Source organism: Rhinatrema bivittatum, chromosome 6 (genome assembly GCF_901001135.1).
Source record: "Rhinatrema bivittatum chromosome 6, aRhiBiv1.1, whole genome shotgun sequence".
In the NCBI taxonomy this organism is placed as follows: Eukaryota; Metazoa; Chordata; class Amphibia; order Gymnophiona; family Rhinatrematidae; genus Rhinatrema; species Rhinatrema bivittatum.
In genome coordinates this window covers 294,569,501-294,595,007 of record NC_042620.1, presented here as the reverse complement: position 1 = coordinate 294,595,007, position 25,507 = coordinate 294,569,501, and the positions used below count along the sequence as shown (strand labels likewise).

General features: G+C 46.1%; 1 protein-coding gene across 1 annotated transcript in view; it reads right to left on the bottom strand.

The window, feature by feature from the left end:
• Positions 1-25,507, bottom strand: part of GLA (galactosidase alpha) — a 46,218-nt gene that overhangs the window by 9,889 nt on the left and 10,822 nt on the right. The window contains exons 3-5 of the mRNA XM_029607370.1: positions 20,054-20,228; positions 17,352-17,529; positions 16,499-16,590 (exon numbers count right to left, since the gene is read on the bottom strand). Of these exons, the coding sequence (XP_029463230.1) occupies positions 16,499-16,590; positions 17,352-17,529; positions 20,054-20,228 (445 nt within the window). The remainder of the gene's footprint in view (positions 1-16,498; positions 16,591-17,351; positions 17,530-20,053; positions 20,229-25,507) is intronic.

Genomic DNA, 25,507 nt, shown 5'->3' with positions numbered 1-25,507 from the left:
AGTACATTTAATATACCATCTAAATCAAATATTCACTAGGTGGATTACACTCTATCTTCACAAAATGAATTATTGCAATAAAAACATTCACATCAATCTTCCCTCTCCTCCCCCAATCAGCAAAGGAAATACATACAAATCCACATCCCTTACCCCCCAAAAACAGATATTATATTCCAGCGCCAGTACTAAAATATCAAATAATTACAAGTATTTAAGGTTTTGCAAACAAAGAAGTGAGCAGGTGCTGAATGTAGAGTGCAACCAGCTACACTGTATTTGGAGAAGCAAGAGGAAAGAGAGGTTGGGGAGGAAGAACAGTTGTTCTTCCTGTTCACCAGCAAAAACTAGGTGAAACTCTAGCTATGATGAATAGTGGACTAGCACTTGCAACTAGCTGACTTGTCGTGCAGAGGTGAGGGCGACCAGGAACAGCACCTTCCAGGAGAGGCACCTTGGATGGGCTGCGTCCAATGGTTCAAAGGGTGGCAGCATCAGCTGCTCCAGAACGACATTGAGGTCCCACGGGACCAGTGGCTTGTGGCAGGGCAATCAAAGGCGAAGGATGCCCCGCATAAAGCGGGAGACAAGGGGGTGGCTGGGGATGGGGAGACCCTGGTGCGGGTGGTGATAAGCTGCGATCGCGCTGACATAAACTCTCACTGATGCAGTCACCAGACCCGACTGAAAGAGGGAGTGAAGGTATTCCAGACGATGCTCCGGGGAGCGCAAGAAAGGGTTGATGTGCCGGGCATTGCACTAAACAGCATAGTGGAACCATTTGCCTTGACAGTTGCACCATTTAGAGGATTTTTGAAACGAGATGAGAACATCCTGGACCTCAGTTGGCAGGCGTAAGTGCGTTAACACTGTCCTTTCAATCTCCATGCCATGAGATGGAGGGAGGAGTGCAGTGGGTGGAGCAGTGAGCCCCTGTCCTGTGATATCAGGGTTAGACTGTGGCCCAGAGGGATGGGAGGTTCCATGGATAGACGTACAAGATAGGCATACCACGGGTGTCTGGGCCACGCTGATGCCACGAGGATGAGATCCGCTCAGTTCAGCATACATTTCTGCACGATTCTGGAGATGAGGGATATTGGATGGTACACATATAGGAGCCCCCCCGGTCCACAGTATAAGGAAGGCATCCGGCACCAGATGTTGGCTGGGGTACACGGAGCAGAATGTCTGCACTTTCCTGTTGCTCTCCGTTGCGAAGAGGTCCACGCTTGGGAGGTCGCAATTCTGGAAGAGGGGAGTCCGCCACATCCTGATGCAACTCATACTCGTGCGGAAGATCCGACTTAACCTGTCCACCATGGCATTTTCCACCCCGGGCAAGTAGGTGGCTTGAAGGGTGATGGAACTTTGTTCCACCCACTCCAGGATGCGCACTGCCTCTGCACAGTATCTAGGAACCAGACCCTTCTTCCTTGTTGACAAAGAACACTGCAACCTGATCTTCCATGTGGATCATGACGACCTTCTCCTGAAGGAGGCTTTCGAATGTGCGCAGGGCGTAGTCGATTGCTCTGAGATCCAAGAGGTTTATCTGCTGGATCCTCTCCTATCGGGACCAGAGGCCTTGTGTGCAAGCATGACCCAAATGGACCCCCCCCACCCTGTGTTCGAGGCATCCATGGTGAGAATCAATTGATGAGGTAGAGGGCTTAACAAAAATCCCGCCGACAGGGTCGTGGGCTGGAGCCACCAGTCCAGGTTGGATCTCATGCTGGGGGTGAGCCGAATCCGGCGAGACAGCGGTTGGCCGAAGTGAGTCCATTGAAATTTCAGGCCTCAGTGCAGCTTCCGGATGTGCAAGCGTGTGTGAGGCACCACATAGATGGCTGCCGCCATATGCATGAGCAAGGACAGGAGCTGCCAGGCTGACGTGTGAACTGAATCTCTCATCTGCAGGGCTAGGGTGTGGAGCGCATGGGTCCTGTCCATTAGGAGGAATGCCAGACCTTGAACTGTGCTGATACGGGCGCCACTGAACTGCAGGTTCTGCGTGGGTTGAAGGGTGGATTTTTCGTAGTTGATTACTAAACCCAGGCCTTCCAGGCATTGGATCGTGGTAAGCAGGTTGCTCTGGAGGGCACTGGGCTAGGGGCCAACTAGCAGCCAGTCATCAAAGTATGGAAATAGCTGAATTCCTTGTCTCCTTGTCTACCGCTAGGCCCTTGCTAAACACTCTTGGGGAAGACAAGAGTCCAAAAGACAGAACCTTATAGAAACATAGAAACATAGAAATGACGGCAGAAGAAGACCAAACGGCCCATCCAGTCTGCCCAGCAAGCTACGCAGTTTATCCTTTTTTTTTTTTTTATCTCCCCCCCCCCTTTTTTTCTCCCCCTCCCCCGTCACTATTGGCTTCCAGCACCCTCCGGCCCCAATTCCCTTCCACCCCTCCACCAATGCAAAGAGCAGTGCCGTATCCGCATCCCAATGAACATCCAGCTCAATCAGGGGTAGCAACTGCCGCAATAAACGGCCACACCCCTGCCCCATACTCTTACCCATCTCTGTTTTGTTTGTTTGTTTTTTGTTTTGGTTTTTTTGTTTTTTGTTTTTTTGGAGATGGCAGCCCTCCAACCTTCCGCTCCGTGAAGGTGGAACACAAACCACTGGCATCCCGCTCCGTGAATGCCTCTGTGGCTACTGCCGCTCCGTGCAGTATTTTGCTGCCTGAAGGTGGAACAACTACTGGCCACTGGCATCCCGCTCCGTGAATGCCTCTGTGGCTACTGCCGCTCCGTGCAGTGTTTTACCACCTCCTCTATATTTATGCCCACTAGACTTGATGGATCCACAGTGTTTATCCCACGCCCCTTTGAAGTCTTTCACAGTTTTAGACTTCACCACTTCCTCCGGAAGGGCATTCCAGGCATCCACCACCCTTTCCGTGAAGAAATACTTCCTGACATTGGTTCTTAGTCTTCCTCCCCGGAGCCTCAGCTCGTGACCTCTGGTTCTGCTGATTTTTTTCCGTCTGAAAAGGTTTGTCGTTGTCTTTGGATCATTAAAGTTTTTCAAGTATCTGAAAGTCTGAATCATATCACCCCTGCTCCTCCTTTCCTCCAGGGTGTACATATTTAGATTCTTCAATCTCTCCTCGTACGTCATCCGATGAAGATCCTCCACCTTCTTGGTTGCCCTTCTCTGTACCGCTTCCATCTTGTCTTTGTCTCTTTGTAGATACGGTCTCCAGAACTGAACACAGTACTCCAGGTGAGGCCTCACCAAGGACCTGTACAAGGGAATAATCTTGTACAGGTCGATACTCGATACAGGTCGATAATCGATATTCCTCTCTCTATGCAGCCCAGCATTCTTCTGGCTTTTGCTATCGCCTTGTCACATTGTTTCGCAGACTTCATATCATTAGACACTATCACCCCAAGGTCCCTCTCCTGCTCCGTGCACATCAGCCTTTCCCCCCCCCATCGAATACAGTTCATTCGGATTTTCACTCCCCATATGCATGACTTTGCACTTCTTGGCATTGAATCTCAGCTGCCATATCTTCGACCACTCTTCCAGTTTCCTTAAATCCCGTCTCATTCTCTCCATTCCTTCCGGCGTGTCCACTCTGTTGCAGATCTTAGTGTCATCCGCAAAAAGACAAACCTTACCTTCTATCCCGTCCGCAATGTCGCTCACAAAGATATTGAACAGGACCGGTCCCAAAACCGATCCTTGTGGTACACCACTTAAAACCGCTCTCTCTTCAGAGAAAGTTCCGTTTACCATCACACATTGTATTCTGTCCGTCAACCAATTTGCAATCCAGGTCACCACCTCGGCCCTCACTCCTAAGCTTCTCGTTTTATTCACCAGTCTCCTGTGCGGAACCGTATCAAAAGCTTTGCTGAAATCCAAGTAGATGACATCGAGCGCTCTTCCTTGATCCAATTCCTTGGTTACCCAGTCAAAAAAGTCAATCAGATTTGTCTGACAGGATCTTCCCCTGGTGAATCCATGTTGCCTCTGGTCCATTAATTCTCCTGACTGTAGATAGTTCACTATTCTCTCTTTCAGCAGTGACTCCATTACTTTTCCCACCACCGAAGTGAGGCTAACCGGTCTGTAGTTGCCAGCCTCCTCCCTGTTCCCACTCTTGTGAAGCGGGACCACCACCGCTCTTCTCCAATCTCTTGGTACCACTCCTGTTTCTAGGGATCTAATGAACAGGTCACACAGCGGACCCGCCAGAACATCTCTGAGCTCCCTCAGTATCCTTGGATGAATCCCATCAGGCCCCATAGCTTTGTCCACTTTCAGATTCTTTAGCTCTTCCCATACATTTTCTACTGTAAAAGGATTTTCATCTATTCCACTTCCCTCCAGTTTCTTGTTGTGTAGAGATGGTCCTTCTCCAGGGTCTTCTTTAGTGAACACAGAGCTGAAGTATTCGTTTAATATTTCTGCCATTTCTTCATCTCTCTCCACACATTGATCATTACCACCTTTCAATTTCACTATACCACTTTGGACCTTTCTCTTTTCGCTGATGTATATGAAAAATGTTTTGTCACCATTTTTTATCTCCTTGGCAATCCTCTCTTCCGCTTGACTTTTTGCCAACTGATTAATTTCTTCGTCTCCCTCAGTTGAAACAAATATTCTTCTTTGTGCTCCTCCCTTTGGGATCTTTTGTATTTTTTGAATGCTGTTCTTTTAGCTTTAATTTTGTCAGCCACCTCCTTTGAGAACCAGATAGGTTTCAATTTTCTTTTGCTTTTCTTTACATTTCTAACATATAGAGCAGTTGCCTTGGTGATTGCTCCTTTTAGATTGGTCCACTGCTGATCCACATCTCTTTCATTCTCCCATCCTTTTAGTTCTTCCTCCAGGTACTTCCCCATTTCCTCAAAGTCTGTGTTTTTGAACTGTAAAACTCGGGTCTTTGTGGTTCTTTTCCCTATTCTTTTAGTGATATTAAACCATATCGTTTGATGATCACTAGTGCTGAGGTGGGTGCCCACCTGGACATCGGAGACATTATCTCCATTAGTGAGCACTAAGTCGAGTATAGCTCCTTCTCTCGTGGGTTCCAAGGATGGTAGTGATGACTCTTGACATGAAAGCACAGGTAGCGCCAGGAGGAGGGGTGCATGGGAATATGTGAGTAGGCATCCTTGAAGTCTAGCAAGAACATCCAATCGGTTGGAGAAACGGTAGGATGGATTTGAGAGAGGTCATCTTGAACTTCTCCTTGACCAGGAATTTGTTGAGGGCTCTCTGAGGTCCAAGATGGGGCGCAACCCTCTCAACTTCTGGGGTATAAGGAAGTATTGGGAGTAGAACCCCTGATCCTGCTGCAAATTTGGAATCCGCTGAATGGAATGCTGGCGGAGAAGAGAGGACACTTCCTCCTGCAAGCAGCTGTGGTCCCTCGCGGGGGAGCGATGTGGGCTTACCTGATGTGGTAGAACAGGCAGCGACTTGAACTGGAGTACGTAATCATCCTTGATTATGGAAAGAACCCAACAATCGGAGGTGATAAAATGGAATATCATCCCTCCTATGTGTGGCAAGGACGTGGCCCTCATGTCTCTAAAAACCCTGCTGGGGTTTTGGGTTGTTGTTAACAGTCAGGGGTAGGTGTTGCTGTCTCTGACCCCGCTTATGATTCCGGAGTTGTGGCTGTGCTGACTGTGGAGGCCTCGCCGGTGGGTAGGACGGTGGTCTGTAAGAGGAGTATGGCCGAAAGGGGTGTTGCTGGAAGAAGGGCTTACTATATGGGTCCCTCAGAGGAGGTCTGCTTCGATAGCCTGGGGCAATCCGATCTGGGTCCTGGGCAGAAGTGGGCTGACAGGCGCTCCGACACCGGGGCATAGGACCCGGAGTTGTCCTCCTTAAGGCGCGCTATCTTGGTAGCGTGCTGCCTCTGGGCCCGGGGGGACATGCGGCTGCAGTTGGTCATGTCATACTCCAGGCCCAGACACAAATAACAATAATTGTGCCCGTCCATTGCGGCCATGATTTTGCCACATTGGGAAAACCTGGTGGCCTGGGAGGCATACTGGGCGAAGAAATTGCTGAAGGCGTATGAGAGAATGACAGAGAGGAGTTGAGGAGCTCAGCTTGCAAATCGCGTACGGAAGAAGCAAGATAGAGGAAGATGACGCTACGTGGGAAAGTATGCGCAGCCTCACGCAGAGCAAAGCTCTATCAGCTAAGGGAAGCTCCGCCTCGGCCGTCCCGGAAGACATCCCACCAGACAGCATGGCTAATTCAGTCTGCTTATCTGCAGAAAAAGTAGACTCTAGTAATGGGAAGGAAATTCAGGAGCTTTCTTGCTGGTGGGATCACTTTAAGAACAAATGGAGGCTTGAATGACACAGCAATCAGATTAGTACACTCCCACCCAATATACTTAAAAAGAGACTCTCTCAAGAATAGTCTCATTCTTTTCTCTTTCTCATGATCTGATCGCAAACTTAAAGTGAACTTTCCCAACAAACTTGTACACAAATGGTTACCAACATACTAGTCCCAAAAAACAACGTTCCAATAACATTCTCCCTTTAAATTTGTGATCAGACTCATCTTTGTACAGATTTACAGCGATATTCACATCACATGCATGGAGTATATAAACAGCAATTTATCTGGGGTTAATGACTGAAAAGACCTGCGCTGGCCGCTTTCTAAGTCAGACGCGTCACCGGCTTGCTGAAACCCCTTTAGCTCATTTGCTGTAAAGTTGAATTACTTTAGCATTCCTATAGGTTTTTCTATTTACCTTGGTTTTATCAGTAAAAAGGTAAGACCAGCTTTAGATCTTAAGGTTTTTCAGAGCTTCTGAACGATAAGAAGAAAAAAACATTAGATCCCCTTGGATCAGTGGGAAGAAGAGTGAAATTCTACTATTTAAAGGATTTATGATGAAGTGACTTCATAGACAGTTTTGTATAAACGAAAATGTATTACGAGAGCTGCTAGTCTTAAGAAGAAAGATGAGAAAATGTGAAAGGCATCAGCGAAAATCCTAATTAGAGGATAATGCCAAGAAATGGTATTTTGAAAATGTAATTAATAATGCCTTGAATAAATCAAGTTTTTTGGTGTGGTTAAGCGACTGATGAGTTAGCTAACTTTTTTTGTGATAAGCTTCAGTTGTTGCAGGAGTCAATGAAGTCGGGTATAATAGACTCTAGTGATGGGGAGGAAATTCAGGAGCTTTCTTGCCGGTGGGATCACTTTAAGAACAAATGGAGGCTGGGATGACTTACTTCCTCAAAATAATATTGTTTCCTGTAGTTTGGATTCTTGTCCTTTTGCGATTATAGAGAACTTACTGGATGTGTTTTGGGAGCATCTTGTTTATTTTATAAAAACTATATTTTAGTGGAAGGACAGGTCCTTTCACTGTTGAAGTGTGCGATTATTGAGTCTCTCCAGATATAATTATTAATTATTGCTCCATCTCTAATCTTTGTACCCTAAGTAAATTATTGGAAAAGTGGCTTTTATTACAGCTAGATGCCTACTTAAAATGATAACGGCATATTGAATAAGTGGCAACTTGGCTTTAGAAAAGCTTGAGGCACAGCTATTTGCCGTAATTTATAAAAGATCAAAACAGGGAGTTTGGTGCAACTTGGTCAGGAGCTTTTAATACAGTGAATCACGTGTGTCTGTTGGCTTGATTAAAAATTATAGGAATAATTAGTAATGTGGGGCAGTGGTTCCACTCTTTTCCAACAGACAGAAAACAGCAAGTGAGATGCAACGCTGAATGTTCCTTGAGGTACTCCAATAATATTGGTGTACCTCAAGATTCAGCCTCCTCTGCGGCGCTTTTAATACATATGCAACCACTCGGCTGGGATTATACTACACAAAATGCAAGATTCAGCCTCCTCTGCGGCGCTTTTAATACATATGCAACCACTCGGCTGGGATTATACTACACAAAATACAAGATTCAGCCTCCTCTGCGGCGCTTTTAATACATATGCAACCACTCGGCTGGGATTATACTACACAAAATACAAGATTCAGCCTCCTCTGCGGCGCTTTTAATACATATGCAACCACTCGGCTGGGATTATACTACACAAAATACACGATTCAGCCTCGTCTGCGGCGCTTCTAATACATATGCAACCACTCGGCTGGGATTATACTACACAAAATGCAAGATTCAGCCTCGTCTGCGGCGCTTTTAATACATATGCAACCACTCGGCTGGGATTATACTACACAAAATGCAAGATTCAGCCTCCTCTGCGGCGCTTTTAATACATATGCAACCACTCGGCTGGGATTATACTACACAAAATGCAAGATTCAGCCTCCTCTGCGGCGCTTTTAATACATATGCAACCACTCGGCTGGGATTATACTACACAAAATATGCTGACGATGTGCAATTTTATCTTCCATTTAATGTGACTGGACAGTTTCCCAGGGAATGACTTTTGGATTGCTTTGATAAAATCTCAAAACTGGTTTTCTGCTACTGGCCTAAAGCTTAATGTAAGCAAAACTTCAGTTTTATGGTTGAGGCCACGCTGGGCTGTCAGAAGTAGAACCTATTATGATGGAGAATATTAAGAAACACACAATTTGGGGATGGTTCTTGATTCTAAATTGAATATGACATCACATGCGAGTGATATAGCTAAAATAGCTTTTTATAAATTGCTATTAAGACCATTAAAGAACTGAGTCTCAGAATTGATAACTGCAATTCATTGTTTCTATTTATGATTTATTTCACTTTATAAACCACTATTACTGAGGCCCTAGGCAGTTTACAATTTCACATACATAATTCGATGTAAAAACGACAAAAAGAGACACACAAAACATCATTTGATGTCAAACACAAAGGGCCCAGTATTTAAATATATCCAGTTATCTAAATACAACTTATCCAGCTAACTTAGAAGGAATATTAACGGCATGGCCATGCTGCTAAATATAATCAGATAAGTTCTAGTTTGCCAGATAAGATATATCCAGATAACTTTAGACCAGCTATTGCATCATATAAAGAACGCAATTTAAATTTTTAACTTGGATGCATAAAGCTATATATGAAGAAAATCATTGTCAATGAAGTTAAGTGTTAGAAGCAAATCTTTTTCTATTGCAGGAGTTCTATTATGAAATGGTTTGCCTGCAGAAATTTGTAGGGCGCATGAACATTTGAAGTATAGGAAGAAAGCAAAGTCATTTTTATTTGTGTAACCTTGTACAGAATTTAAGATGCTTTTAGAGTTATATGATGCTGTTTGTTTTAATTTATTTTAATGACCGTGAATTTTATAATCCACATTGACTTACTGGAAACAGTAGAATAAAAGATATTAAAAATAAATAAAATTGCAGCAAAGGTTTTTATACTGTCCTGCATAGGAAGCTCAAATACAGTACGGAGCCGGGAGGTGAATCCCAAGGTAGAAGACAGTATTGTATTATAAAATGGCTGAGTGATAGACCGAGGTTAGAGGTAAATGGAGTTCAACCTGAAGAAAGAAGGGAGATGAGTGGAGTTCCTCAGGGATCAGTCCTGGTGCTGGTTCTGTTTAATGTCTTTGAAAGCAATATTGTGAGAGGGGTTAGAAGATTTGTCTTTCTGCAGATGATACTAAGATCTTCAATAGAGAGAATATCCCTGAAGGAGTGGACAGGATGAGAAATGAACTAAGAAAGCTAGAGCGGCTGAATGCTTGGCAGCTAAGTTTCAATCAAAAAAAGGTTCAGGCTTATGCATTTGGAGTACATAAAGCAAAACTGTGCAACAAGATAGTAGCCAGAGCAAGTAGAAACTAGGCTACATAGAAAGAGACATATCCAGTAGAAAATAAAGGCCTCTATACAGGTCATTGGCAAGACCTCATCTGAAGTATTGTGTCCAGTTCTGGAGGATGTACCTCAAAGGGTATAGAGTAGAGGCAGACCAGAAAAGAGCCCCCATGACACACATATATGTATACCCTAGAGAGGAGAGGACATACGATAGAGGCATTCAAATACCTCAAAAGTATAAATAATGTACAAGAGGAAATCTTTTTCAGAGGAAAGGAAGTTCTAGAACAAGAGGTCACACATGAGTCTCCAAAAGGTAGACTCGGGAGTGACATCTGAAAATATTTCTTCATGGAAAGGGTGGTTTGAAGGTGGTAAAGGCAAAATCAATAGCAGCTACAAGATCCCTAGCTGCAAAGAAGTAAAGGGAAAGCCAGAAATCTACTGGGTTTTATGGAATATATCAAAAAATAACTGAGCAGACTGAATGTGCCTTAGAGTTCCTATCTGCCATCATGTTCTATGTTTCTGTCAATCTAAATGCTGCCACGACTAAAGCTGTATCTCTTGCCTTCACAACCCTCCTCGTTTGTAAACATAGCTAAAAATGGGTGAGCTGGATTATCTTGGAATTCAATCAACATATTGCACCATTTCTATGTTTGTGACAGTTTTATGCTCGCTATCACCAGGGTGAGCATTTACTTAATAGTGCAGATCAAGATTTCTAATCCAGTGGTTCTCAACCCAGTCTTCAGGATAGTCTGGTTTTCAGAATATCCACAACGAATATGCATGAGATTGCAGGCAGTGTATGCAAATCTATTCCATGCATATTCATTGTGGTTATCCTGAAAATCAGACTGGCTTGAAAAGCACTATAAATTTAATCAAGAAGCTCTGGAACTAAATTTGCAACCCTCAGACTCAAAATCAGCCTCTCACCCATGAATTAAAGAGGTGGCCCTTCTAGGGAACTGGCAACACTTTAGCCTGGATAGTTATTCCCCTCCCTTTGGCTCTTAACATATATTTAATCTTTTGAACAGTTTTGAGGAGGTTAAGATTTGTTTCCTATTGTGAAAGTTAGAAGCATATAAAAGTGAATATAGGAAACCACAGATCAGTCCAAACTCCTGAGTTTTGCCTCCCTTCCAGCAGATGAAGACATAGAAAGTTTCACTGACACTGTACATAACCCAGTGTGCCACCTGCAGTCCCTCAGTATTCACCTGTACCCAAGCCAAGATAGTAACAAGCATAACTGCAAGAAAACAAACACGACCCCCTGAAAGAGCAGTAAGAAGTGGAACCTTATAACGGGAACGATCCTTTCCAATTTTAACCACATAATGATCTAAAAACAAAATCTGTGCCATTCTTCACACTATTACAATAACAGATTGAGCAGACTCTCCAATTCTCCCCACAGCAACTGGGCAAGGCTCTGGACTGATCTGTGGTACTACAGAAACAAAAATTAGCAGGTAAGAACCAATTTTCCTTTCTCTGTATGTATCCAGATCAGTCCAGACTCCTGGGATGTACCCAAGCTTCCCTAAACAGGGTGGGACTGTGAGAGTCCCATGCAACACACACTTTCACCAAAACCCATATCCTCTGGGGCCTGGGCATCCAAACAATAATGTCTGGCGAAAGTGTGCAAGGACTTCCAAGTAGCCACCCTTCAAATCTCTTGTGGCGATACTTGTCGACATTCGGCTCAGGAAGCCACCTGTGATCGAGTAGAGTGAGCCCTTAGCCTTTCAGGGATAGGACGACCTTGACAGATGTATGCCGAACCTATTGCTTCTTTCAGCCACCACACTATGGTGGACTTTGAAGCCTTATGTCCCTTTTTTGTGCCACTCCTCAGCATAAAAAGATGATCCGACAGTCGAAAGCTATTAGTGACTGAAATACTGTAACAGGTCTCGCTTTACATCCAAGAGCCGCAACTCTGTCGTGTGAGGTGCTGCCACGTCCAGATTCGGGAAGGCCAGAAGCTCTACTGATTCAAGTGAAAAGACGATACCACCTTCGGAAGAAAGGAAGGAACCATATACAAAAACTCCAGAATCCGTAATCCTCAGAAAAGGATTCCCTACATGACAGAACCTGTAGTTCTGAAACCTTCCTAGCGGAAAAAATTGCCACCAAAAAAACACAACCTTTAAAGGTAAGATCCTTCATAGTTGACTAAGGGGCTCAAATGGGGCCCGCATACAATCCCTTGAGGACCAAACTAAGGATCTAGAGGGGAGATAACCTCCCCACTGGAGGCCGCAAATACTTTGCCCCCCCAGAGAAAACACACTACATATGGATGTGCAGCTAGGGCTACTCCCTGCACTCTGCCTCTAAGACAGCCCAACGTCGCCACCTGAACTCTGAGGGAATTAAAGGCCAAGACCTTCACCAACCCTCATTGTAAGAAGGTCAAAATATGTGCCACAGACACTCGAGTAGATTCAACCCTCTGCTCTGCGCGCCCAGTCTCAAAAAAGCTTTCCACACTCTCACATAGGTTAAGGATGTTGAAGTCTTCCTAGTTTGCAGCAAACTGGAAATGACATTCTCGGGATACCCTTTCCACTTTAGAAGCTTCCTCTCAAAAGCCAAGCTGCAAGACAGAAGCAAGCTGCCTGATCTGAAAATATGGAACCTTGTTGCAGAAGGTTCGGAAAATGTGCGAGACGCAGTGGCCCGCCCAGCGCTAGATTGATCAAATCTGCAAACCATGGCCTTTGAGGCCACTCTGGAGCCACCTGAATCACGTCTCCTGGATGAATCTATTCGCCGCAACACTTTGCCCACCAGCAGCTACGTACAGGAGAACCTCTTGCGGCCATGGGAGCACTAAGGCATCGACCCCTTCTGCTCCGTGTTCCCTTCTGTGACTGAAGAATTGCAGAGCCTTGGCATTCCTTTTGAGATGCCATCAAGTCCATGTGGGGCATGCCCCACTTGTGATGGATAAGCCGCATTGCTTCCTCTGACAATTCCCACTCCCTGGGATCCAGCTGTCGACGACTGAGAAAATCTGCTTGCACAATGTCTATCCCGGCTATGTGAGAAGCTGCCAATAATTCCAGGTGTTGCTCTGCCAGCGTATTAACTCCTGGGCCATCTCAGCCACCGCCCGACTCTTGGTACCATCCTGTTGGTTAATGTAAGCCACCGTTGTTTAATTGTCCGACAAAATCCTTACCGGCTGCCTGCATAAGAGAGGTAGAAAGGCACTCAGTGCGAACTGCACCGCTCTAGTCTCTAAGCAATTGATAGACCATGACACCTCTTCTTCTATCCACCAGCCCTGAGCTGACTGAGTCTGGCACACAGCCTCCCAACCAGAAAGACTAGCATCGGTGGTGGCTACTATCCAATTTGGAACCTCCAAGTCTACACCCCGACTTAAATGGTCCCGACGAAGCCACCATGAGAGACTGGACCTGCCTATCTCCATAAGCAGCAGTATTAGATGAAACTACTCTGACAACGGATTCCACTGGGAAAGCAATGCCCTCTGCAGAGGTCTCATTTGAGCAAACGCCCAAGTAACTAATTCCAACGTGGCAGTCATGGAGCCGAGAACTTGCAGGTAATACAATACCCTGGGAACTGCTCTCTCCAACAAGCTGTGAACCTGTCTTTGCAGTCTGCAAATGCATTCCTTGGCAAGAAACACTTTCCCAATCCTGGTATCGAAACGTGCATCCCAGGAACTCCAATACCTGAGTAGGTGTAAGTTGACTTTTTGACAGATTCATTACCCAACTCAGGGATCTTAACCGCTGCAGTACCAATGCCACGGTCTGCAAAGAATCTCTGACTTTGCTTGAATAAGCCAATCGTCCAGATACAGGTGAACTAGAATGCCCTATTTCCTGAGAGCAGCCACCACCAAGACTATCACTTTGGTGAAGGTCCTCGGAGCAGTCGCCAACCCGAATGGAAGGGCGCAAAATTGAAAATGTGTCCGGAGAATCATGAACCTGGTGTGCCACCTGCATCTGGTGTGCCACCTGCATCTGGCCAGATTGCTATGTGTAAGTATGCTTCGGTCAAATCTAGAAAGGCCAAGAACTGCGCACCGCTGCAATTACCAAGCACAGGGTCTTCATCCGAAAATGAGGAACTTTGAGAGTCACACTCACCTTTTTTAAATCCAAAATTGGGCGGAAGACCTTCCTTTTTTGCGACCACAGAATAAATAGAATACCTCCCCATCCCTCGTTCCTCTGGAGATGGGAACAAAGGCTCCCAGCATCTGTAAGCGGTTGATGGTTTCCTGTACCACCTGCCTTTTGTTTACAGAAGCACAAGGAGAGACCATGAACAAGTCCTTTAGTGTATCTTTGTCTTATCACACTTAGGACCCACTGGTTAATCGTGTCCCTGGCCCACTCCTCGCAGAAATGTCAGTTGACCCCCTGTGACTGGCATCAAGGAGTGGACTGGCCTCAATTCATTGGGTGGACTTGGATCCACATGCCCCCTGGTTGGGACCATCTCTGTTTGGCTTTTGGCCTCGAAAGGACTGGTTCCAAAACTGTTGCCTCCCAGTGCCTTGTCTCTGGGCTCCTCCCAAAGCCCTGTTCTGCTGAAACTGCCGATTCACTCTAAAGCAGAGTTACATAGAAAAAGAGCCTTTCCTACTCTTCAGCTTATCGTCTGGCAACCTATGCCCTTTCTTCTATCCCATATGCTTTACGAGCTCCTCTAAGTCCTCTCTGAAAAGCAGTTTCCCTTTAAAAGTCCTCCCTTTAAAGGCAGTTTCCCTTTAAAAGTTGCCCCTAACTGCCTAACTGAGACACAGACCAAATGTCCGCCGACCAGTTCTTCAACCAAAGGAGCTGCCTAGCCATGACCACTGACATCATAGTCCTGGAGGATGTTCTGATGAGGTCATATAACGCATCTGCTCCATAGGCCACCACGGCTTCCAGCTGCTTGGTCTGTTTTGCCTCTGACGCTGACATTATTTTGACAACCTGCAGCTGCTGTACCCAGCATAGACCACACACAACATAAAACTGCTGCAAACCATAGCACAAATGCCCAGAGCAGACACGTCAAAGATCTTTTTGAGATGGACTTCTAACTTCCTGTCCTGCAAATCTTTAAGTGCTGCAGAACTTTCTTCATAATCAGACACTGAGGCATCCACTTTTGGCAGCCTCAACAATTCAAGCGTGTCTCTCTGGTAACAGATATAATTTATCCATTCCTCTACCAACCTTCAAACTGGTCTCTGGAGTATCCCACTCCCTAACCACTAACTTCTTCATCGATTTATGGAAAAGGAAGGCTTTCACTGGACCTCTTAAGCCATCCATGACTGGTTCCACCTCTTCCTGATCAGATTCTTCTCGCAGAACCTTAATTCCCAGCTCCTCAAGGATACAGGGAACCAGAGGCCACAGTTCTTCTCTATGGAAAAGACGAACAACCTTTGAATTGTCCCCTTCAATAGTTGAGGCTTGACCCCGCCTCTCGTCCGGATCTTGACCCTCCAGAGATGAATCCAATTCAGGAGAGTCCTGCACTGGAGGCTCCCCCTCTAAATCCCCCGAGGCCTTGTCCACAGTAACTGAATATGCAGACTTACCAAGGACTAGCCGAATCCTAGCCGCACCACTGGCCTACAAAACTTTGGACTTCGTTAGGCTATGGACCCTCTTGCCTGGAAAGATGCTGCCCCATGGCCTTCCTGGTGAAGTACGCCTTATGCAGCAGCAGAACAAAATCGGAAGAAAAAACTGCAGGATCATCAGGATCCTCCCCTAGGAGGTCCTCATCTTCCTCCGACAGAGGATCCCGGGTCCCCAGTCCTCTGTGGGACTCCGATTGTCCAGGGACAGTAGTTGAAGGAGATCCCCCCTCCCCCCACCTTCAGAGGCTGCCGCAAAAGAAGTAAAAATGGCCGCCATTCCTGCACTAAGTGGGAAGGGGTCCGCTGGCATCACCTGCAAGCCCTGCAGTCTCATGATGCCTCCCCAATACTTTTTCGAGTGTTCCCGAGCTGTCCTCTCCTCTGGAGAGACAGCGAGAACAAATGCTGGATCTGGAAAGGCGCGTGCATCGCCGCACGTGGAGCCCCGGCTGCCACGCAGCATAGTCCTTGCTAGCTCGATTGCGTGCCTCGACAGCTGCTCAGAGGACACCGAAGACGAAAGCTGACACAGCCTAGCTCCTGCCCAGCTGCCTGCAATCTGCCCCCAGTTAAGCGAAGCAACAAAAGGAAAAAAAAAATGACTTTTTTTTTTTTTAAACTTTAAAAGCTTAAGGACACTTCCCCTTGAAGCTGGGCAGCAGGCTCTGGATGTCCTCCAGAGGGTGAGGGAATTGGCTCCACCAGCTATCTACCCCTGGCGGCAAAAGGATTGAGCCAAATAAGGATCCCCAACCCCCTGCTTGCCCACCTCAGGACCAGAAGAAATGGGCCCACCAGGACCTGTCAAACCTTCTGGGAGGAAATCCTCTTCTTTACTTTTCCCTCTCTAGCTTTCTTTCTTTTTTTTTTTTTTTAACTAATTTCCAGACTGCATGTTTTGCACTCTACCCACTGTTGGAGAGAGAGAAATACTGAGGGACTGGAGGTGGCACACCAGGTTATATGGCAGTGTCACCAAAACATTCTCTGTTTCCATCTGCTGGAATGGAGGCAAATCCCAGGAGTCTTGGCTGACCTGGGTACTTACAGGGATTTTGGAGATATTCTAACCTGCTTGAAAGGCTTCATGTATGCGGGCCACTCACAAGAATATACAATGCTTCTGCCAGTCTTGTTCAGTGCCAGTGACATGTTCCTGTAACCTAAACAAGAAAAACACAATATATCACAGTTCATTACAACTGAAAACTTTGGAAATGGGGATACTGAAGAAGAGGTCACTCGTTCCAAAATCTCAGCTCTTGCACTGTTGGTGTGTGAAGTGGGACAGAGGAGCAGGGAGATTTGGTTTCTGGTTACCATGTCAACATAAGCAATTGCAGACATCTACAAGTACCTAGAAGAGCAATCTCTTGCCACCACTCAGATTCTAGATAGATCCCCACTGATAATCAGAATTAAAATCCCATGCTTAGAAATCCTTCTTACCATCTTTCTAATACAGTTCTGTGAAAAATACAGGGTTAATTGAGGACAGGGATCCCCCACTGGGGAGACAGTGCATGGTGGGCAAGGGGCACCAGAGAAATGGATGACCACATTGACCACAGGGCTTGTGGCTCCATTGAAAGACACAGATGATGGACATGGAGGAGGCTGTGCCACCCACTAAGATACAGTCACACCTTGCAGTAGATATAAAACTGGGGTACCAATGTGGGTCAAAGTGCCAGTGGCCTGCTTGAATGAGATAAGAGTAAACCCCATCATGCCAGGTAATCAAAGAGCAGATTTCCTTGTCTGGCAGACTAAAGATAAAGGAGGGGAAGGCTCTTTAGTATCTATTTAATTCTCTGAATTTGTAATTTGATAGTTAAGGTGATGATCGAGAAAAGGGACAGCCCTCACATCTACTTTCCCAAAGGACTGAACACATCACTGTGTTCTGATTTTAGCTCCTTACCTTCAGCTAGCAGGTCCAAAGAGCCATAGTTACAGCCATCAAATTTCAATAGGTCAACTCCCCAGCTGGCAAAGGTGTGAGCGTCGAGTTCATAGAATCCAGAACTGCCAGGGAAGCCAGCACAGGTTTGACATCCAACGTCTTCGTAAATCCCCAGCTTCAGGCCCTTTGAATGGACCTGAGATCACAGAGAAAAAAAAAGCAACACAAAAGAAAGGGAGAGAAGCTCGCAAAAATCTAAGAAAGATGCATTACAAAGGGGCAAGAGACAGGAAGGCAGATTTAAAGATGTTTGTTTTATGCTTGAACTTTTTATTGAAAACAATGAACAGATAACCACTTAGCATACTTCTGATCCTTATGTATACCGAGCAATGATATGCAAATAGGTTCTTTTAAGTATACAAATTTCTCCCTAGCCCCATATATATTTTGCATAGCAGTACAAACCTCCTTGTCTCTTGTTCATTCCTCCCCCACACTCCCACTGGCAATAGACTGGCACATATGGCATAATTACAATTCCCCACTGAAAAGCTCAAGGTTCATAAATAACAATTTTGCACCTCTCTTGTTTAAGAAGGCCTTGTGCTTAAGGAAAAACTCCAGCGAAAAAAGGTTCTCTTCCCTCAGTTCCCGTCCTGCAGGCATGGCTAGAACGACTCCGTCTCTCTCTGAGAATCCCCCCCAACATGAGGCAACAGCAGGGTTATCTGTAGCATCCTCCCCTGCAGAGCTCTGCAATGTGGGAGCCCTTCCAAAATGGCCGCCGATCCTGCCATCAGCAAGTCTGCTCGAGAGTCACAAGCAGCCTGCAGCTGCCTGAGTGACATCCACGGCAGACCAGGACTCTGCTCTTGCACAAGCACCGAAAGAAGACGATTCCACCATCACCCTCCGGCCTTCATGGGCTGGGTAGCGCATCCTGCGCCACCCCACTGCAACCAGCTTGAGCCTAAATGCTGACGGGAACTGAAGCAACAAATGTGCCTGAAACATTTTCTCACCCTCCGTGCAGTTAAAATTCCTTCACTGGTTCCCGCACCACGGGAAAATGACTGCACAAGGTCCCTTGTTGTCCAGTGGCACCAAGCTGCTTCCAGCAATGCCTCTGCTATTTTTTTTTATTTTTTTTTTAGATTTTATTAAAATGATCATGCACCTAAAGCAGTGACAGACAAATTAAATAGAAAATTCTTCCCTTTAGCTGATCTTGCTCTGGAGAGAACTGGAGCTTCCATAGAGGGGAGGAAGAGGCAGAATACAAGGGAGTCAGTGCCACTGGCTATCAAACCCTCCTAAAGGTCTAGGCAGAAGGGCCACCAATGCCCTGCTTTACCAGGAGGATGGTCCTGCATGGAATCTAGCACCTGTGGGAGGAAGGTTTCCTCTTTCATATTATTATGAAAGAGGTTTTACTCCTCTACCATCTGCTGGAGTCAGAGAAATACTGAGGAACTGCAGGTGGCGCTCTCGGTTTTGTAGCAGTGCCTGAAAAGTTTTTATTCTCTGCCTCCATCTGCTGGTAGAGATGCAAAACCCACTCGTCCTGATCTGGGGTATGAACAGGAACAGTTTAACTTTAAAATGAGTGTGTGTTGCGCCCATACATGCATGCATTGGCGAGTGAGTGAGCATATGCTAGAATTTTTAATCGCGCATGCACTTAACGCGTGTATGTTTTAAAATGCACCAGCCGCGCATAAGTAGGCTCCTAATTATGAGAGGTTACTCGGGCACAGCTACCGTGCATGTGTCTTCCAAAGGACCTTGTCAGGTTTTACGCGCTTATGTCAGCAAATTTTAAAGCTGGTTCACACAAGGCACATTCCCAGTTTTTCAATTCGTCCAGTTTGTGCAGCTAATAGCGAGGTCTTTCGGATCCCTCTGGTTCTTCACCCTACATGCTGCCCAGCTGACCTGGACCCCCCCCCCTCACCCTTTCCTGTAAGTCATACGACTTGAGACCTCCAGACTTGCTCCTCATCAGGAGCGGCAGTAAAGTTACGCGGAGATCCAGTGTATGCGTGATGTGGGTTTCGTTTTTTAAAATTCATAGTTACAGCGTAAGTCTGGGCCCTGTCCCGGATTGCCTATGTCCTGCCCCTTTTCCGGGTACATACGCACGTATTTTGCAGCTTTCTAAAGTCCACGATGCTCGCGCGTGTGGCCGTTTATTATTATGATTGCTGCTTTTCCCGTCTCTCCCGTGACCAGAGGCTCTTCAGCAGCAATGAACCCCCCCCCCACCCCCACCCCTTCTCTCTCCGAGGTGGCCAAATGTGCCTTCCGGCATAACGATTATCTGAGATGCCATTTGGAATAAGTTGCTGCACACTGAATTACATTCAAGCTTTTGCCCATGGGCACAGATGAGGAACAGGAAAGTCCAGATCCAAAAGGCTGAGCCAGACTTTTCTGGAAAATAGTCTCAATGCACGGTCTACAGCCATGAAACTAAGAAGGTATCAGAACAATTTCCAGTGATTTCTGGTTAGCAGGCAGACTCCATCTATTTGAATCAAAATGCTTAATTTTCCCTGCTACCTCCCTCTTCGAATGCCCTTCCTTTTATAAATTTCTACCAGAAAATCAAAGAAGCCCTGCCCGGGCCCTGCCCATTCCCCCCACCTTTTATCCTACCAGTTTTCCTTTCCACACGCACGACAGACAGACAGACAGAACAGGCCCCATTTACTTACATAATCAGCCAGTTTACTGATCCCGCTGGGGAAACGCTTTGGGTCGGGCTGGAGCCGGTTCTGGGCATCCCTTGTGTCTGCGAGCCAGCAGTCATCAATGGAGACGTATTCATACCCTGCCTCCTTCCAGCCATCCGATACCATCAGGTCTGCCATCTGCATAAACAGCTGCTCACTGAGGTGGGGGGGGACAAACCAAACCCAGTCAAATCAGAAATTCATAACCAGGAGAGAAAAATAAATAAATCAATTCTCAGCTGGAGAAAAACAAGCCTCGGGCTGTCAATACAAAAGGCATTCATTATTTATTTCTATACATTCCCTTCTAGACACAAAAGACAGCTTCCAAAATGACTTACGTGGGTAAAAAGCATTTCATCACTGCAAATCAGAAGTCTGAAAGTTGCCCACCCTGCAGGCAGCTGAACACGTGCATGTTGTGAGACGACACATCTACTCTGAGCTATACTATGAGAAGTACGAGCGTAGGCGGAGCTTTCAAATCTTCCCACTTGCTTTTCCACTGAAAGTCTACCCGCAGAAAAAAAGGCAAGTGACCGTGTATACTTTGTACCCATGACAAGTTTCAAATGGGGGGGGGGGGGGGGGAGACGGACGGCACGTGTTTTCCCTTTGAAAACGAGTCAAAGCCTGGGGGTAAAGCGTGCCCAAAATCTTCATTCCATGCTGGATGGTCTGAATATTGCCTCCTTCAATGTACGAGTCGGGTCACAGCCGAACATTTGCAGGGGATTTCCATATGACGCAATAAGAGCTTTGTGCTTTTAGATGTTCCAGCTGTGAACAGCGAAGGATTTGAATTTTAGAAGGATATTTGAAGTGTTATGCTATGTACTATGGTTAAATATGTTTATGAAAATCGTGCATTATAATCAGCCAAGATTATTATGATGAGTTTCAATGTTTGTATTGATATTTTATCTTTAATTGTTGTGGGAACGCGGATAGCGATCCCATCTCATGGGTTTTTCGTGTGCCCCTGAGCCCCAACGCAGCCGCAGAGGAGCTCCGGCAAGCGCAGAGGCAGGTGAGGGGTGCCCCAGCATGGGCTGAAGATGGAAGAATGAATACCCTGACCACAGCCGAACCTGTACACAGCAGAGAGAGACCCAACAATGCAATGTTGGTCTCATGAGTGGTCCTCCAACTACTCCAAGCCGTTTTGGACCTGCCGCACAGGAGCAGCAACTGCAACAGGGCACACAGTGGTCAGAAGATGAGGACATCAAGACTTGAAAACGGGGAACGTGAGGGTTTCACGAAGAAAATTGAAGGTTAAGATGAAGACTTGTATTGTTTGGAGAGTACTGGGTAGGTACTGTCATATCACGCGCCCTACTCAGCCAATGAGGGCTAGTCAAGGACCACGCTTGTAGGCACGCCCTACACAGCCAGACAGGGCTAGTCAAGGCCACGCTGGTGATTCCCCGCTCAGGTAATTGAAGAAGGTGAGATGAGACTCAGGTTGTTGAAGAAGGTGAGACAAGACTCGGATGGTTGAAGACTATGATCTGAGACGGAACTCAGATGGGTAAAAGAGGTCTCCGGATGGCTGAAGAGAAGGTCTGAGATAGGACTCAGAATTGGTTACTAAGGAGGACTCCGAAAGAGTCATAGTGTCCACAATGCTGTGTAGGTACTGCCACACCACGCGCCCTACACAGCTAATTAAAGCAGGTCACGGACCACGCTGATGATTCCCAACACAGGTTGCTAGAAGATCCAGGGCGAAGACTCCGGCGAGGCCTGCACAGAGGCGTACCCTCCACAGCCAATCAAGGCCAAGCGTGGACCACGCCAACGGACAGGTTAGAGCAGAGTTCATTCATGGATGGAGGTAAGCTCAATGGACTCCAAAGGACCCAGACATGGTTCAGGAAAAAGGAGAAGCTTGGAGACGGGACTCGGAGCCGAGATCACCGAGGCAGAACTCGGTGAAGGAACACTGAGGCGGGACTCAGTACAAGGAGGATTAAAAGCCAGGAACTCTGGAGGTTGCGCTGCCAAGGACAGGGATAGAATGCAAAAAATCCAGATACATGATGACCTCTGGAGAAGAAGATCATGATACGTGAAGACATCTGGAAATGAAGGTCAAGATGAGAAGACATCTGGAGATGGACGACATCTGGACGGAAGACATCGGAAGGTCGGAACATCTGGAACACAGAGACTTGACGAGACGAGAGACCTAGGGGAGATGAAGACAAGGGGTCCCACATAGAACGAAGTGCCTTGAGAAGCTGAAAACGAGACGTCCTAAGGAGGACTGGCTCCTTGCGAAGGCAAGGAAGGAATGACGACAAGCCCCTTTTGTAGGGCTGAAGAGGCAACTCCCTTGATGACATCAGAAGTGGATACTCCCTCGCTGTCCCTTTAAGAAGGGAAGGAAGATGTGGCCTCACCCCCTAAGAGGAAACAGGAAGTTCAGGACCTTCTCCTCCTCGCATCTCAACCCTGCTGAGATGCGAGGAGGAGAAGCAGGCCCAGACGCTGGAACTAGGCCTCAGGGCAGGGCCGACACTGAAGGCAGCTTCCCCAGCCGCAGGAGGATGGTCTCAGACGGCTCCAGGCTCCGGGCAAGGTCGGGGATGATAGGCCCTTCTCCCGGAGGGTACAAGGTAAGGTTGGTGGCCACTGGGCCACATGGGAACACTGTCGGCTGCCTCCTGGCTGCAGGGGAAGTGGTAGCGCGGCTCCAGCTGCATTGGGAATACTTCGGCGACCTCCGGGCCACTTGCGATGTAGAAACGCGGCTCCAGCCACATGAGGGACGAATCAGTGGCCTCTGGACCGCGAGAGATGCAGGAACGTGGCTCCAGCCACGTGACGAGCATGTCGGCGGCCTCTGGGCCACATGGAGAGTCCCACGCGGCTCCAGCCATGGAAGGAAGAAGGGAGAGATGTGGAGAGGCGTCCTGTGGCTCCTGCCACAGGCTGAATCATAATATTAATATTATTATTATTGTTTGTTTAGATTCTTGTGGATTTTGATTTTGTTATAATCTCAGTTTAAGAGGTTTTTACTAATATGGGATCATTTTATTTGCTGATAAGAAGATGGGGGTTTACCCTATTGAGAGGGATGAGTCGTACTTTTACTTAATTTTGAAGAGGGAGGATTTAGATGTCTGCCATTGTAATGGAATGGAAATTATAATTCAAATTAAAATAAATCCTGCCAAGTATGATCTGGTTTAGGTGCCACCCTGACTGCATCTTAACTTATATTACAGTAATTAAGCAGCTTGTACATTTCTTCAATGGTTTAGTTTAGTCATTTATTTAAACATACAGTATATTATATAATAATCTCTCTTTTCCACATAAAAACCTAACAATCACTTCCTTGCCCCTCCCAATCATCACTCAGAGTTATACACTCACTGCCAGCAACTGAATCTATCAAGTGGTACCATGTTGCCTCCTTCACATGTTCAGACTTCTCAGCCCATGTCTCTCTAACAAGACAGGACTACCAAGAAAACAAATGTGATCTTACCTGCTAATTTCTTTGCTCAAGTCCTACAAGACCAGTCTAGATGCATTGATTGTGATTCCCTAACAGCAGATGGAGATAGAGGAGAACTAGATTGTTGAACCTGCTCTATGTAAGACCCCATGCAACCTGCAGCTCTGCAGTATTTCTGGACCCCCACCAACTGAGGGCTTAAAACCAGTAAGCCAGAAACATTAATTTCTAAATCCCCATGAGAAACTATTAGGCAGACATCTCTTCTAATATGCATGATAAAGCAAATCTAGGTGGGAACCTGGACTGGTCTGGTAGGGCTAAAGGAAAAAAAGTTAGCAAGCGGTAGAGCTCTCCTCATATCCAGAAAGAGAAGCTCCCTCTGATTCTCTATCTTCCTTCTTAAAGGATATCAGACATCGTTTGAATCATGTGAAACAGAGACCACCTTTGGCAAAAAGGATGGTGCCATACGAATGGCCATTCCTTTCTGTGAAATGGCTCTCTACAAAGGAGTGCCTGCAACTCAGATATGCACCTCGCTGAAAAGATAGCTCATCACAGTCTTTTTCAAGCTACTATGATGCCACAGTGGTAATTCTCTGAGAAGGAAGCGATTCTCCTTTTAAAACAGAAATAATGAGTATGACCTGTGACAGCACAATAAGAAGGCACGAATGGATAGACTGGGTACACCAAGTGGCCTTTGCAAGAAGAGAGGTGGGGAAGGGGTAGCTATTGCTATTTATGCTGCATGTTATTATATATTTGTATATATTGTTGTGATACTCGTTATTTGATGTACATGTTTGATTGCATATTTGATGTATATGCTATGATTACTATGTTGTAAACCACTCCAGGTCCTTTTCTGGGGCAGGGTGGAATGTAAATTGAAATTGAAAAAAATTTTTTTTTAATTAAATGTAGGTCCTTGATCAATGTTCCTCTTAAAGGGTTTAAACAGAATCAAACACAAGGCTCAAAGTTCCAAGATGAGGTCCCAGGAGAGGTGTTTTATTTCCCTCAGGGAGCACGAAATGTCCAGATGAACTGTCAGAGACATCCTTCACCAGCCCCTATTACAGGCAAATCGCTTTCACCTGAACCTTGAGAGAATTCGACATCAAATCTTTCTGCAAACCAGATTATGAAAAGGCCAAGATCAACAGAGGTGATCCAAACCACATTCTCCACACTCTGACATAGGTTAGTGAGATGGACCACTTCTGTGCCTATAACAACTATGACCTCCTCTAAGTAGCCTTTGTACACCTCAGCCTTCTCCTTTCAACAGCCAAGCCATAAAACAAAATGGAGATGGGTCATCCAATATAATCAGCCCTTGAAACTGAACACTTGCTCCTGAGTGGAATCTATCACCTTTATCCAACTGGGGGATTCCAACTCTACTTCTCTTGACAAGTTTTACACATCTAGCCACCAAGCCAGACTGATTCTAACTTCATCTTGGAATGGAAGTTTCACCTTACAACACAAAAGAAGGGATCTCTGCAGTGGTCTCATATGCGTTCTTGTCCAAGGAATTAAGTCCAATACTGCTGCCATCGAACCTAGAAACTGCAAGTAATTCCAAATCCTGGAAGACCAGACTGACAACAGATTCCAAACCTGAATCTGCAGCTTGGAAATTCTCTCCAATGCCATCTAACCTCTATCTTTCCACATATCAAAAAAGGCCACCAGGTACTCCAGGGACTGGGATGGAACCATGAGATGGGATGAGACCACTCCAGAGATCCCTTGCTTTTGGCAAACTTTATCTGATCTCTTGGAGGAGTCATATCACCCAAGCTATATTTGTTCTGCTCTCTTCTAACTACTTTGGCCAAATCAAACAGTCATTGAGGTAGTAGAAAACCAAAATGCTTCTTTGTGAAGATTTGTATACACCACCACAATTATCTTGGAAAAAAGATTGAGGAGCTGTGATCAATCCA